We start from the raw sequence: 12,760 nt of genomic DNA, 5'->3' as shown, positions 1-12,760 counted from the left end.
TCATTTCCCACATACAGGCCCTGATAATCATCTGACACAAATTAAACAGGCATCTGAAGGGAAACAACTTCATGCATAAAGCTTTCATCATGTCCTTTATTTAAGAACATAAAACATATGGGCAAAGATGAACAACAGAACAGAACACACTACCCAAACCTCCATTCCGGCTCTGCCATTCAACAGTAGTCACTACTCTAGACAAGAACACAACGGCTGTGTAAGTGTTGAAGTGCATGCGAGTGTTTTTCAGTGCGTTATTGCTGGGACTCCTGGAAACGTAGGTGTGGCACGCACTCGCCACACCAGACCAGAGCACTCTTAGATCATCAAAATAAGTTAAAATAAGAGAGAGAACCCGGTCCTGTCCCACAACTCTCATTTAGTTTGACTCCCATGTCTGGGAAAGCCCCAAAGCATCAAGGGAAGGGGCTTCTGAAAGACAAGTTCCAGAAAAGAAGCCCAAGGGAAGAGATCAGCGGGTGTCACCGTGATACCACTCGAGCATCTGCTAAAGCACACAGCTTTAATTAATGATGGGACACAAACACTCCCAACCCAACCCCAGCTGAATACAATGACACCTGTTTTCAGGAGTTCAGGGAGTTTCATCATTCCCATGGAAACACGAAGGCAAATGGGTCTTGAGCTTTTTCTGTGATGTGTCCAGAGCCAAAACATACACAGTGCCATGACAAAGTATTTTCCTGATTTCCTCTATCATTGAATATTTTTCATACTGAATGGTTTCAGATCTTTAGACCAATTTTTTTTTTAAGTTTGTTTGAATGAAGCATTGAAAAGCAGTCTACCTCTCTCACACTGGGTCCCAGTGAAGCCATAGGTGCAGGCACAGCGGTTTGGGGCGATACACCTCCCCCCGTTCAAACATCCCATTTCACACACCGCTGCAAGGTAAGAGAAAGACAAAAAATACTGAGTCCCTGGTTTCCCATTTCCACCAGAAAATAGAAACAAGTCCAGATCACTGAATATGTATGCGCATGTAATCTAACAATACCCAGATCACAAATGTGTTTATATAATCAAACAATACCCAGATCATTACATGTGTAAATATAATCAAACAATACCAAGACCAATTAACATTTGACTTCATCTACTAATACCCAGATCGGTGCAGAAAAAAAGTAAAAATCACTCTTCTACCTACAACCACAGATCCTGGATCAGTCCATCCTCTGCCATAATGGGTAAGAAGTGATTAGGCCGATCCCAGGGCAGTTGATTTGGTGTTTGTGGTATAATCAATGTTTAGACTGATCCTAGGTCAGTTGAAGTGGTATTCGTGGTAAAATCAGTGGTTCTGGCAGAACCTAGGTCAATTGAAGTGGTGTTTGTGGTAAAATCAATGGTTCTGGCTGATCCTAGGACCTAGGTTAGTTGAAGCGGTGTTTGTGGTAAAATCAATGGTTCTGGCTGATCTTAGGTCAGTTGAAGTGGTGTTTGTGGTAAAATCAGTGGTTCTGGCTGATCCTAGGTCAGCTGACGGAGTGTGTGAGGGGTGCTCACGCTGGCCACAGTTTGCCCCAGAGAAGCCGTTCTGACACCGGCAGTGGTCCTCCTCACAGCTGCCTCCATTCATGCAGCGAGTGCTACAGTGCTGGACTGCAGGGGAGGGAGAGAGAAAGAGGAAGAAAAGGAGGGAGGGAGAAAGAGAGAGGAGACAGTGCAGGAGATGGAGAGACAAAATTAAAGGGAAAGGAGGAGTGTGCAGCAGATGAAGAGAGGGAAGAGAAAGAAAAAAGGAAGAGGGACAGGGTGCAGGAGAAGGAGACAGAGAAAGAGAAAGCGAGAGAGTGAGAGAATACAAAAATGCCAAATACATTAAAACATAATCATACGCAAGCAAAAAGAAATTCAAAATAAAAAAATAGTCTCATACTAAATGTGCACATGTGGGAATGCATGGATGAGTGGATGAGTCTGTACAGTTACGTGCATTGAGCAGACCTTACATTGGCATACAGTGGGTCACATTTCAAAGGTGTGGGGGGAGAGTGAGTAATGGTTCCTCAAAAGGTGACGGGAACATGCCCCCCAATCTCCGGCCATAAAAGGCCAAGTAATCTATAATGCAATATCCCATTCATTCAGTCTCTGACATAAACTGCTGGTTTCTGCTTCATAACTTTGTAGTGACTCCAGCTGCCAGCCATATTGCATGGAGATTACTCATAGTATTGCGGGCCAGCTTGGACCCCTTACAAGCTCATATTATAAGCAGCAACATTTCACTCAATGCAGACAGAGCAGTTTGTGTTACAACATATGTTTAGTATATTGACTTTATTTAATATAACACAAGATTCAATTTTCACATTATTACATTTCATTACACTGATGTGAAGCAAACTGGTTGTCCTTTAAAAAGGTCTAAAAAAAAGTGTGACCAGGTTCAGAGCTCTGTTTATGCGGTATCCAACAAAAACAGGCAGAATTATTTTTTTTGTGAGTGACAGGAAATTGCATCGTCCGACAAGTGAAGAGGGAACTTCAGCACCAGCTGCTCTAATAGTGCCTCCCATGAAAGAGACAATGGTGCGGTCAAGAGGAACACCAGCGTCCAGCGTGCAAAGCCAGAGAGCTGGACCCTAGACGCCTGGACACACACATACGTCACAGTGATTCAGCTCTTTGACATTTTTAAGACACAGATGTGATTCTGTGAAATCCCGGGCCTGCACCAGGCAAGTGACGCCATCAGGGAAAGCACAAACAGTCTGATGCCATGGCAGCTGTTCTCATGGTAACGTACCTGACTTTGAACCACAGGATGGAGCGACCAGTCCATTCGGGCAGGTGCACATATTGGGTCTGGAACAAAATCCATCCCCGCAGGAGCTACGGCAGATTGCTGAGGGGGGAAAAGCAACCTGTCAGGTCTCAGACTGTGAGCGATGGGAGGGGAGAAATGCGCCAGGTTGTTATGAGGTTGAAACCCCAATGGACAATGTCATGTGAGCACTCTAGTACAGTGCATTACATTCATCTAGCAGATGGTCTTAGCCAGAGTGACTCCATATGATCAGAGAACTGTTGTAAATGATAAAATGGGAGGGAGCGCAAGAGAAACAGCTGCAGAGCAATGACCAACCGCAAGGGAAGCGAGTGAGAGAAGTAATCCAGCTGGACCAATCAGCTGTAATGTAGCCCATGATCTTACCTCCCCTGTTTACATTCATATGCATGCTCATTAGCAGCCCTGTCAAACACAAGTGTCCCCACAGAGGAGACAGCACAGGCCTATAATATCTCTAAGCTAGGAGTGCAGAACATAGCATTGAACAGTAATATCACTGAACTGCCATTGCAGAAACTGTACTAACCTACAGTACTCCTCAACTACCATCAGAAAAGTGTTCTTCCTTTCCCATCTCAGTGCAAGGCACATTTACACCTGCCTGAGTGGGTGTGTCCCTGAACTATTATTCCCATTATTTAACTAATACCCCTACATACTGCACTCCTACGGTTTTCTAATAAATCACTCTTCGGGACTAAACCATGCCAAATAATGAATAAAGACTCTTCTGCTCTCTCACTCCAAGACTTTGGATTTAAATTGAAAGAAAAACCACTAGTTTCTGACACATATCAAATTATATCCTTTTCCTGTTACGGAGCAAGTGTGACAGCAGAAAACTGTGGGCGGAGCTTAGCTGTGACTTGTATGCGACTCACGGACAATGCACTGGTTTCCTCCAGGAAGGGTCTTCCATCCGGGGCAGCAGTAGGCATTGAAACGGGATCCACACACGTTGGGCCTAAAACATAAAGGGAATAAAATAAATGCTGAAGAGGAGGAGGCTGTCCCTCCTAGAGCTTCATAATGAGAGCTGGGGGGCATTATACAGAGGAGGAAAATCCAATTTGCTTATCAGCCAGTAGGCATAACTAATTACTGAAAACAGCTGGCTAAGTTCATTCATCCATCCATCCATTCATCCATTATCAATACCCACTTATCCTCGTCACGATCACGGAGGGTGCTGGAGCCTATCCCAGCGTGCACTGGGCAAGAAGCAGGAATACACCCTGGACATGCCGCCAATTTATCACAGGTGAGTTCCTTCATTGGTGGAAGAAACATCTGACTGGACTTTTACTTTCTGACCCCTGGACTTTCCACCTCTGTCATTATGTCACAGCCATTAAGTGTGAATACCGGTTTACTGTTCAGGAGCAGATTGAACACTCTCATACATGCTTTTTTAATCAATATAACCTATGCATAACTGCTTGTGTATTACTGCTGCTGCTAACCCATGTTTAAATGATGAAAAGATAATGTATGAAGGAAATTCTCATAATGACCACAGTCCCCAGTACCATTGTTGCATGTCATAGAAAATAATCTCTAAAGACATTGAGCCGATACATCTAGACCTACACAATGCAATAATGATGCGTGTTGCCTGAAGATCTCATCAAACATAACAGCACATAGCTGCAAGATAAATGTCTTTGAATTGTAAAATGTTTTCTTGCTTTTCCATTAGAAGCATTTTTTACACACTGTTATCATTTTTTATAAAAAATAAAAAATATAATAGAATATTTATCAATACATCTTGAATCACCTTTATCCAAATTCAGATATATATTACATTCCTATACTTTCATTTTGGCCTCACAGATCTCCAGCTAAAGCACTGGCCTTTCACTTAATTATTGTGCCCATAATTCAAAGCAACCCATCCAGCATCAATCAATCCAGGGCTAAGCTTCAGTCGGAAAGGGACAGCACCACCTGGTGGTATAATTATGCGAGTACCAACATGAGTAGCACTCCAAAACAGCGGTTCACTAACTTTCCAAGCCTGAGAACAATTAAATTAGAGCAAATACTGTCTGTGATCCACGCATTCTTAAAAAGTTAGTTAATGAAATATTTTAACATGTACACAATGCAATAATTAAGTGACTAAAAATAACTTTTTTTTTTTTTTTTTTTTTTTAGAAGTACAAGTGGGCTTGAATGTACCAATTAATTTCCTCAGCAGTTTCCTATTCATTTTACTGTGACTTACATTTGCTATCCCTAGCCTAGATTTGTGGTTTTTAAAAACTTGCTTGCTGCAGTGTTGCCCAAACTGAGGTCTTACACACATTTTTAACACACAGATATGCACACCAGTCAAATGAAACACTGCACTAGTTACATACTCTGCATTAGTTAGTGGCATCTGATACCAGATGAATTTCGTAGAGACAATGACAATGTCTTCTGTTACTAAAACAACTTAATAATAAGAATGACAAGGACAATAACTTAATTTTCAATAATCATCATGTCGGTAAGGTTGTATCAATGTATATGTCTTGTGATTACTAACAGTGATCAAGCACTGCACAATGCATTTAACCCTAACAATTAGAAAGTGACTCAATCCCTGCCAAAGAAAAATGACAAAATATCTCTTTCAAAATTATTATTATTTTTAAAAAAAAGTTCTCTATAGTGTGAAATGCCATTCATCTCATAAAACATAAAACAATTTCTCCATTGCTATTATTTTTCTCTGTATTAGACCAACATCAAAAATTTCAGATTTAAGCATTTGTGTAAATGGATATACAGTGAGCTCCATAATGCTTGAGGCAAACATTTTTTCTTTTTCTTAAGTATCTTTTTTAAAAGATTTTTTTTCTTGATTTGGCTCCATACTCAACTTATTTGTAATCAAACAATTCACATATGGTTGAAGTGCACATTCTAAGATTTTATTTAAGGGTATTTTTATACATTTTGGTTTTACCATGTGGACATAAATGGCTCGACAGGTGTTTCTGATCAGTCAGGTGTGTTCAATTGCTTCTGTAGTGCAGGTATTCATCAGTTTTCAGTAACTGGTTTGGATTCTAGGCTTTTAATTTCCTTTGGAGTCTGTTATTGGCATTTGCCAACATGATGACCAGAGTTGTGCCAATGAAAGTCAAGGAAGCCATTATGAGACTGAGAAATGAAAAAAAAGCTTTTTTTGTAAGCTTAGGCTTACCAAAATGGAACATCATTAAGAAGGAAGAGGGCACTGATGAGCTCAGTAATCGCAAAGACCCTGGTAGGTCAAGGAAGCTTCTACAGCTGATGACCAAAGAATTCTCCCCATTCCCCATTCAAAAATCCCCAACTGTCGGTCACCGACAGATCAGAAACATTCTTCAGGAGGCAGGCCTGGTTGAGTCAGTGAAGACTGTCGGCAGAAGACTTCACAAACAGAACTACAGAGGCTACACTGCAAGATGAACACTGCAGGATGGCCAGGTTACAGTTCACTAAGAAGTGCATAAAAAAAGCTTGAGAGTTCTAGATAATGGTCTTTTGGACACATGAGACCAAGATTTACTTGTATCAGGTGATGGCAAGAATAAAGAGTAGAGGACTGACGGAACTGCCCAATATTCGAAGCACCCCACCTCATTAGCGAAACATGATGGTGGGGGTTTGACAAGCTCACTTGACTTCATTGATGATGTAACTGCTGATAGCAGCAGCAGAATGAATTATGAACTGTAAAGAAGCACTGCTTCAACCAAATACCGAACTCCAAACGCATTGGATGGCATTTCATCCTACAGCAAGATAAGGATCCCAAAAATATTGCTAAAGCAACAAATTAATTTTTCAAAGCCATTTTAAACTTACATTCCCGTCATTTACAGCGTGTCTTTAGTGAATGGTCTGTAAGATGTTAAGCTGGAGCCAGAGTAAAAATAGATCCGATTGGTCTATGCGCTCCTAAAAAGTGCCCCGAAGCATTTTTGGCATTAATCATCAATATGTAGCCTATTATTATCAGGGGCTGTGAGCTACAACAGACGGTAGAGGTAGTCAGAAAAAACTGCATGAATAGTCAGAACAGATAAGTCTTTTGACGTTTGCAAATCCATATAAACAGTGTGAAAATTACCCCTTCAGCACTTCTTGACCTCCACCTCTCCTCTTAGCCCGGTTTGCTCTCGGTACAACTTCCTTGTCGATGTCACCGTCTGCCGCGGAGCCATCTGCAGCAGTGACAGTCAGCGACAAGACAGCGGCGAGTCCCAGAGCTAAAGTCTGCAACCTTCCGCGCAACATACTGCTATTGCTCAGGTTCTCTTCTTTAAGTGTACGGACTGTAGTACGCCACTTTAAAAAGTACAATAAGGCGTTTCTAATGAAGTGGTTCTCTTCCCAATCCAACAGGCTTCTCCGTTCCCCCGCTCTTATGGACAAAACTGCGAAACAAAAATATATACGTTCATTTAAAGAAATTCCGCCCCATAGGTCGCAAAAGATGCTCTTCCATAACCCAGGGCTATAGAACAGATGGCATGGGGCAGCTGAAAGAAAATAACTGCAAGTCGAGAGACTTTTGCACCGCAGCTTTTAACGAACACATGCACGTCTAAGTAACTTGACAAATATCCTAAATAACGGATGCATAAAATGCATCTATGCGCACATTACATCGTTCAAGCAACTTATGATATCTTTTGCAAAAAGTAAAAATAAAACAAATGAACTGCTGTACCTTCTCTCCAATAGGAGCAAAAGTCTTCAGTCCCGCCCAAGAAAAAATGCTAATGGTTTTTATACAGCTGGTACATTACTGGATAAACATTTTTAAAAAGGAAAGAAATGAGGCATAAAACCTCGAGCAGAACAAAACGACTGGAAAATTATTTAAAGTTAGCCATATTTGAGTATTCCACAGAAAATGTGCAGATGTAATACCGATACTCCGCTTTAAATGATATTTAGAGCAGTTTGAAAACTATACTGGGACTGATCAGATTTTTATCTCCTCCTGTACTTTCTGTCCAGCTCCAAGTTCGACGCTCACCCCCTTTTCCTTCTCAAAAACCTTTTCTCTTACTCTCGCGATACGCAGATAGCAGAAATGATGCGTACATTTATTATAGTGGGTCAAACAAGAGAAACAGACTATGCTTTACAATTTGGTGCGTTGTAAAGACGTTTCAAATAATTATGGATAACTGTGCCAACCAGTTGAGGTTAGGAAAACAGAACGCACTGGCAGTCTTCAAATACCTTGCTCTCGCTCTTAAAATTCATACCAAACCAAAGGGAAAGGGTGAAAGCATATATCTTATAAATCAGTATTTTGTGGTTAGCAATATTTATGAAATGTTATCGGTTTGAATTAATACCAACCATTAGCACCAATTTTACGGCTTTGAATCCGTACATACTAAGATCCCTAAAATATTAACTAAAAACCTCATGCGGCTTAAAAGTTGAAAGATGTTCAGGAAATTAGTTTTGAACCAGAGCAGTAAGTATCTAGAAAGAAAAGGTTATTTTACGCCTATTCATATAATACAATGAACACAATACATATTAAATCTCTCTAAAAGGAATTCCTTACGAATAATTGAAGTAGTCTCGTTATTTTAGCGTCATATTAAGGATGAACAATCTCATCAACACGTCTACCAAAAACGTGTTCAGCATGTCTGCGTCACTCTCTGGCAGACTGTTGAATAAGGCTGATTCCTTATAAATGCGCTCCGCGTGCATTCGGCGTTAGGGCGGAGCTCAGCTACCCCGCGAAACATTGTTAATGGACCAGGACTCAAAGCCAAATTAAAGCTTGTTTCTTCCCTACCCCCTACATAAATATGACTGAAATCTATCTAAAGCACGAGGATTCATGAGGAGTGTCTTTTCTCCCCTCATGCACCTGTGCTCAAACACACGTGTGTGTGTGTGTGTGTGAGTGAGTAATAGAGAGAGAGGGGAGACAGAGAGAGTGCTATCAATAATCAATTAAATGAAAATTTTAAAAAAGAAATTAATCAACTGACATCAGAGAAGATCTGTTCACACCACCAACTGATGGCCAGTTTGTTACCCAAGCACCGCCACATTTACCTCTGCTGAGGTTGATGGATGTGGAAGCCATCATCCACCCATGAGCCATTTCTGCTGCGCCAACAGCTGTGGTAGGCTCATTACAGCTACCGCATGACATCATATTTCATCTACAACAAAAGACTACAGAAACACTCCATTATACAACCATTTTTCTTTCACCATTGATGCATTTATCCTGTTCCAAAATAGTTTCTTTAAGTATTGTGCTACATCATCGTAGTATGCGCCAAACAATGAAAGTTCCATTAATGAGTGACCTACTTACAATTTAATTTTACAGCCATATAAGCATTTCCATTCATGAGTGATGTAAAATATAAGTTGAAACATACCACACTGTGTATCTTGCAGTGTGGGCTTTACCTTGGAGGTTTCTATCATATGTCCCTATGCTCAATCCAGTCTTTCTGAGACTTCTCCATATTGTTTGTTGTCTTTGGGCCGGTTCAAGACTAATTTTATTTCCCTTTGTCTTGCCCCACAGCGAAAGAGTTGCCAGTATTGCAGAAATACTGCCAAGCAGCTTTACAAAAACCTGGGAAAGTCTCACACAGCCCATGGACACATGCATGTCTACTACGGGTCTGTCTATGAATTGTTCACAATGTCACTTTTTTATGAAACAGCAAGATAAGTCAAGTTGCCTGCGTTTAGCCTTCTTTGGCTGGATAAACATTCTAAACCAGATCATCTCTCTGGGCTTGGAAGTCATTCTCCAGCCCTCAGAGTAAATCACAAAATAAATCTTTTTCTCCTGTTCTCTTAATTTCTGCACCAAGTTCCAGGAGACGCGGAGCGCTCACTCATCGTCCATGTGTCTGACCCTACTTCATTCACTGACATGCCCCAGAGTGAGGATCATGAGTGTAACTGAGATAAACATGCGTGGACTGTACCCAATTTCACTGTCTTCTGTGCATGTGGGCACCTTTCACTATCTTTGCCATTGCACAACTGACAGTTTAGACCACAGTAAGCTTTTGAAAGAATGGCTGAGTGGGGGGTGGCCATGACACATATTCTAGTGGCCACTCTGGCCAGGATAAACATCCTGTAAGTATCCTGCTCATGCATGTTGATGCTGGTTGTAGTAGAGACACTGAATGAACAAGTGGGATTGAGAAAAAGAATTAGTGCAAAACAAATATATATATATATATATATATATATATATATATATATATATATATATATATATATATATATATATATATATATGAGCGAGATTATGCTTATATCTTAACTGAGTGCATTACATCCTGAGGTCAGGGCGATGCAGTAAAGGGCCATCAGGACATCGCGTGTTCAGGTCTCCTGTAACTCACTGCACTCCCGCATTCCTGCAGGCAGATCGGAACACTGCATGGTAATACAAAGTACTGTAATGCCCAGGCCAAACACAATATAACGATTACACTCACATGCGGGCTGGGCATTTTACTGCCACCTCACTAACAGGGTTCTCTCAGAACAAGAGTGCATTTGATCACAGCTCATCTGCCAATCAAAAGCAGCCCGCCGAATGACTGCAGTTGCAATGCAGTATAATGAAACAGAGAGCTCAAACTCATGCTGAACACATATAGTGTGATTGACGCAAGTCAACCTTGTCACCCTGTTCATGCAAGTTAATGTAGAGTCAGGGAAAACCGGAGGATCTGCAGCTCATCCAGCAGAACGTCATAGGGCTGATAAAAGCGGACCTCTTCTTGTTAAACTGCTCCCTCTCCTCTCGTTACCAATAGATTTGACAAGGTAGTGACCGTGCCATGGGACGCAGCCAGAGGATGGATGTTAGAATGTGAGCCAAGAAGTCCAGCGTGGGAAATGTCTGTTTAGGGAGGAACAACCCTGAAGAGAAGGGAAAAATATCAAAGTGACAATCTGTCTCCCCACTCTCTCAACACAACTGGAGTCTTTTTTATTCTCGGTGATTCATAACAGTAAAGTCCCTCCAAACATATTTTGGTAAGCAGCTTCATATGTTATCAGAGATCAGGACGAGCCGAGTGGTTCTGTGATGTCGTTCATTCACAATTTTTCCATCAGCTTTTCTCTGGCCATCTTGAAGTTGCCTGGATGATTTAGGCTGAGAGATCACCTGCACTTCAAGCATTCAGCCATCCTAGGGATAGAAATTTCCCACGCAGGAACCTCTAATCAAGCCTGACCTGTACAGAGGATGCACAATGCGACACTCAAAGCACGTCATTGTCTGCAAGTTACGTATGGGCAAGGAGCAGGGAGATTGCAGAACTTAGCCATGAGAGAGTCCGGGGGAAGAGCCTCAGACATCAGAGAAACTGTGCTGTGCTGTCAGCGACCACAGCCCAACAATGGGACTTCATTACTGGGTTTTGCTCCTCATCTGAAATCAAAGGGAAACAGTGGTGTCAGAAACATTCTAAATGACAGCATGAAAGAAAATGCCTGTACATGCGTGTGCATGTGTGTTAAAAATACACTGAAGCAACAACCCAACGGCATTGTTGCACTCGTCATAAGAAAGTAAATTGAGTCAATCTACCTCACTGCAACCATTTGAATTGAAAACAGCACATTGCCGACCTAAACACACCCTTCGTTGAACCCACCTTATCAGTGCTTCTCTGAACTGAGGGTCTGTTCCTGGTATTACCAGAAGGTCAACTGTTGGGTGGGGCAGGGAGTCAAGACATCAGTACTTTGATCAAACATTTCATCTCCCTTTCCTTTACACTGATCAAAACGGTCAAATCCATTCATTCTCATGAATGCTTTTAGCCTACTTGGATCTGTTTATAACCACAACTGTTGCATTCTACAGCGATGTATTTGGATTTGGATGTGAAGAGCCGAGTTAATAAACAACAGCTGGTTCTGAAATGCATTTACACAAACGGGACAGCTGGCATTTCTGTCAGAGAAGGCGGTGCCCGGATTCCCCATGGCTGTCTTGCTCCATTTCAGAAAATGTGTGCATATAATCGGGTGAATGAGAGAAGTTCAGTTTTAATAGAGCAACAGTTAATGCTACAGACATTGTCTAATGAGCCATGTACCAGATGACTGCCATTGATACGTCCATCTCAGTCTCACTGGTCAAATATAGTGCAATACAATGGGGAGAGTCTACACTGCCAACAGTCTGTTCGCTTTAGCAAGTTTTAGCCCATGATCCTCAAAGCCAAATTAAACCCCCAAAAACACTTAACGTGTTAACAAATTGCATGAATAAACTTGAAGTTTGGCCCAAATATTCATTTGAAAGTGTTTAAAATCTCAGAACAGCAAGGGCCTTGTGGCAGTCCATAAGGTGGCCAACTACACTCTAGAAGTCCCCTTCCCAATGCCTGAATAAAGTTGTTTTTTTAATGCGCAGAGGGAGATTAGTCTGTTCGAGTGCTTTATTAGTTTGTTTTCTGGTATATATTTTCCAAATCGTTTTGCAACAGGCACAATGTTGCAACAGCATAAAGTGATCGGTCAGTCTTCACTATCAAATTACGACATACAGGGAATTCATCCCCAAATAAGATTGGCATGTTCAGTGTCAGACACCCGGTAAGTTTCTTCCATGGAGATCCATGTGAAACAGCCTCTTCCCTTGGCCCTGAGAATAGAAAGGCTTTGTGTCTGCATTCTGAGACATGGCTGAAACAGGTTTAAATCAATGACAATCTCCAAACGGGAGCTCATTGCGAACTAGGTTCTCTTGTTCAGAATATGAGATCTTCCGATGACATCATGCCGTACGTCATTGTTTTTCTTGGGGACTGTCCTGGGCGAGGCAGGAATGAGTCAGAGTTCTGCGTCCCCGATACCCCCCGTTCTCCACCCTCTCCCGATGGACTGCTGCCAGATTCTTCCCTAAAA

General features: G+C 41.6%; 1 protein-coding gene across 1 annotated transcript in view; it reads right to left on the bottom strand.

The window, feature by feature from the left end:
- LOC118215399 (fibrillin-1-like) overlaps positions 1–7,869 on the bottom strand; it is a 54,831-nt gene extending 46,962 nt beyond the window's left edge. Inside the window, exons 1-6 of the mRNA XM_035396147.1 lie at positions 7,539–7,869; positions 6,936–7,242; positions 3,706–3,788; positions 2,780–2,878; positions 1,534–1,629; positions 813–908 (exon numbers count right to left, since the gene is read on the bottom strand). Of these exons, the coding sequence (XP_035252038.1) occupies positions 813–908; positions 1,534–1,629; positions 2,780–2,878; positions 3,706–3,788; positions 6,936–7,102 (541 nt within the window). The 5' untranslated portion in view covers positions 7,103–7,242; positions 7,539–7,869. The remainder of the gene's footprint in view (positions 1–812; positions 909–1,533; positions 1,630–2,779; positions 2,879–3,705; positions 3,789–6,935; positions 7,243–7,538) is intronic.
- Between the last annotated feature and the right edge of the window lie 4,891 nt (positions 7,870–12,760).

Source organism: Anguilla anguilla, chromosome 16 (assembly GCF_013347855.1).
Source record: "Anguilla anguilla isolate fAngAng1 chromosome 16, fAngAng1.pri, whole genome shotgun sequence".
NCBI classification, from domain to species: domain Eukaryota; kingdom Metazoa; phylum Chordata; class Actinopteri; order Anguilliformes; family Anguillidae; genus Anguilla; species Anguilla anguilla.
The sequence above is the reverse complement of the archived record's forward strand: the minus strand, read 5'-3'. Positions and strand labels throughout refer to the sequence as shown.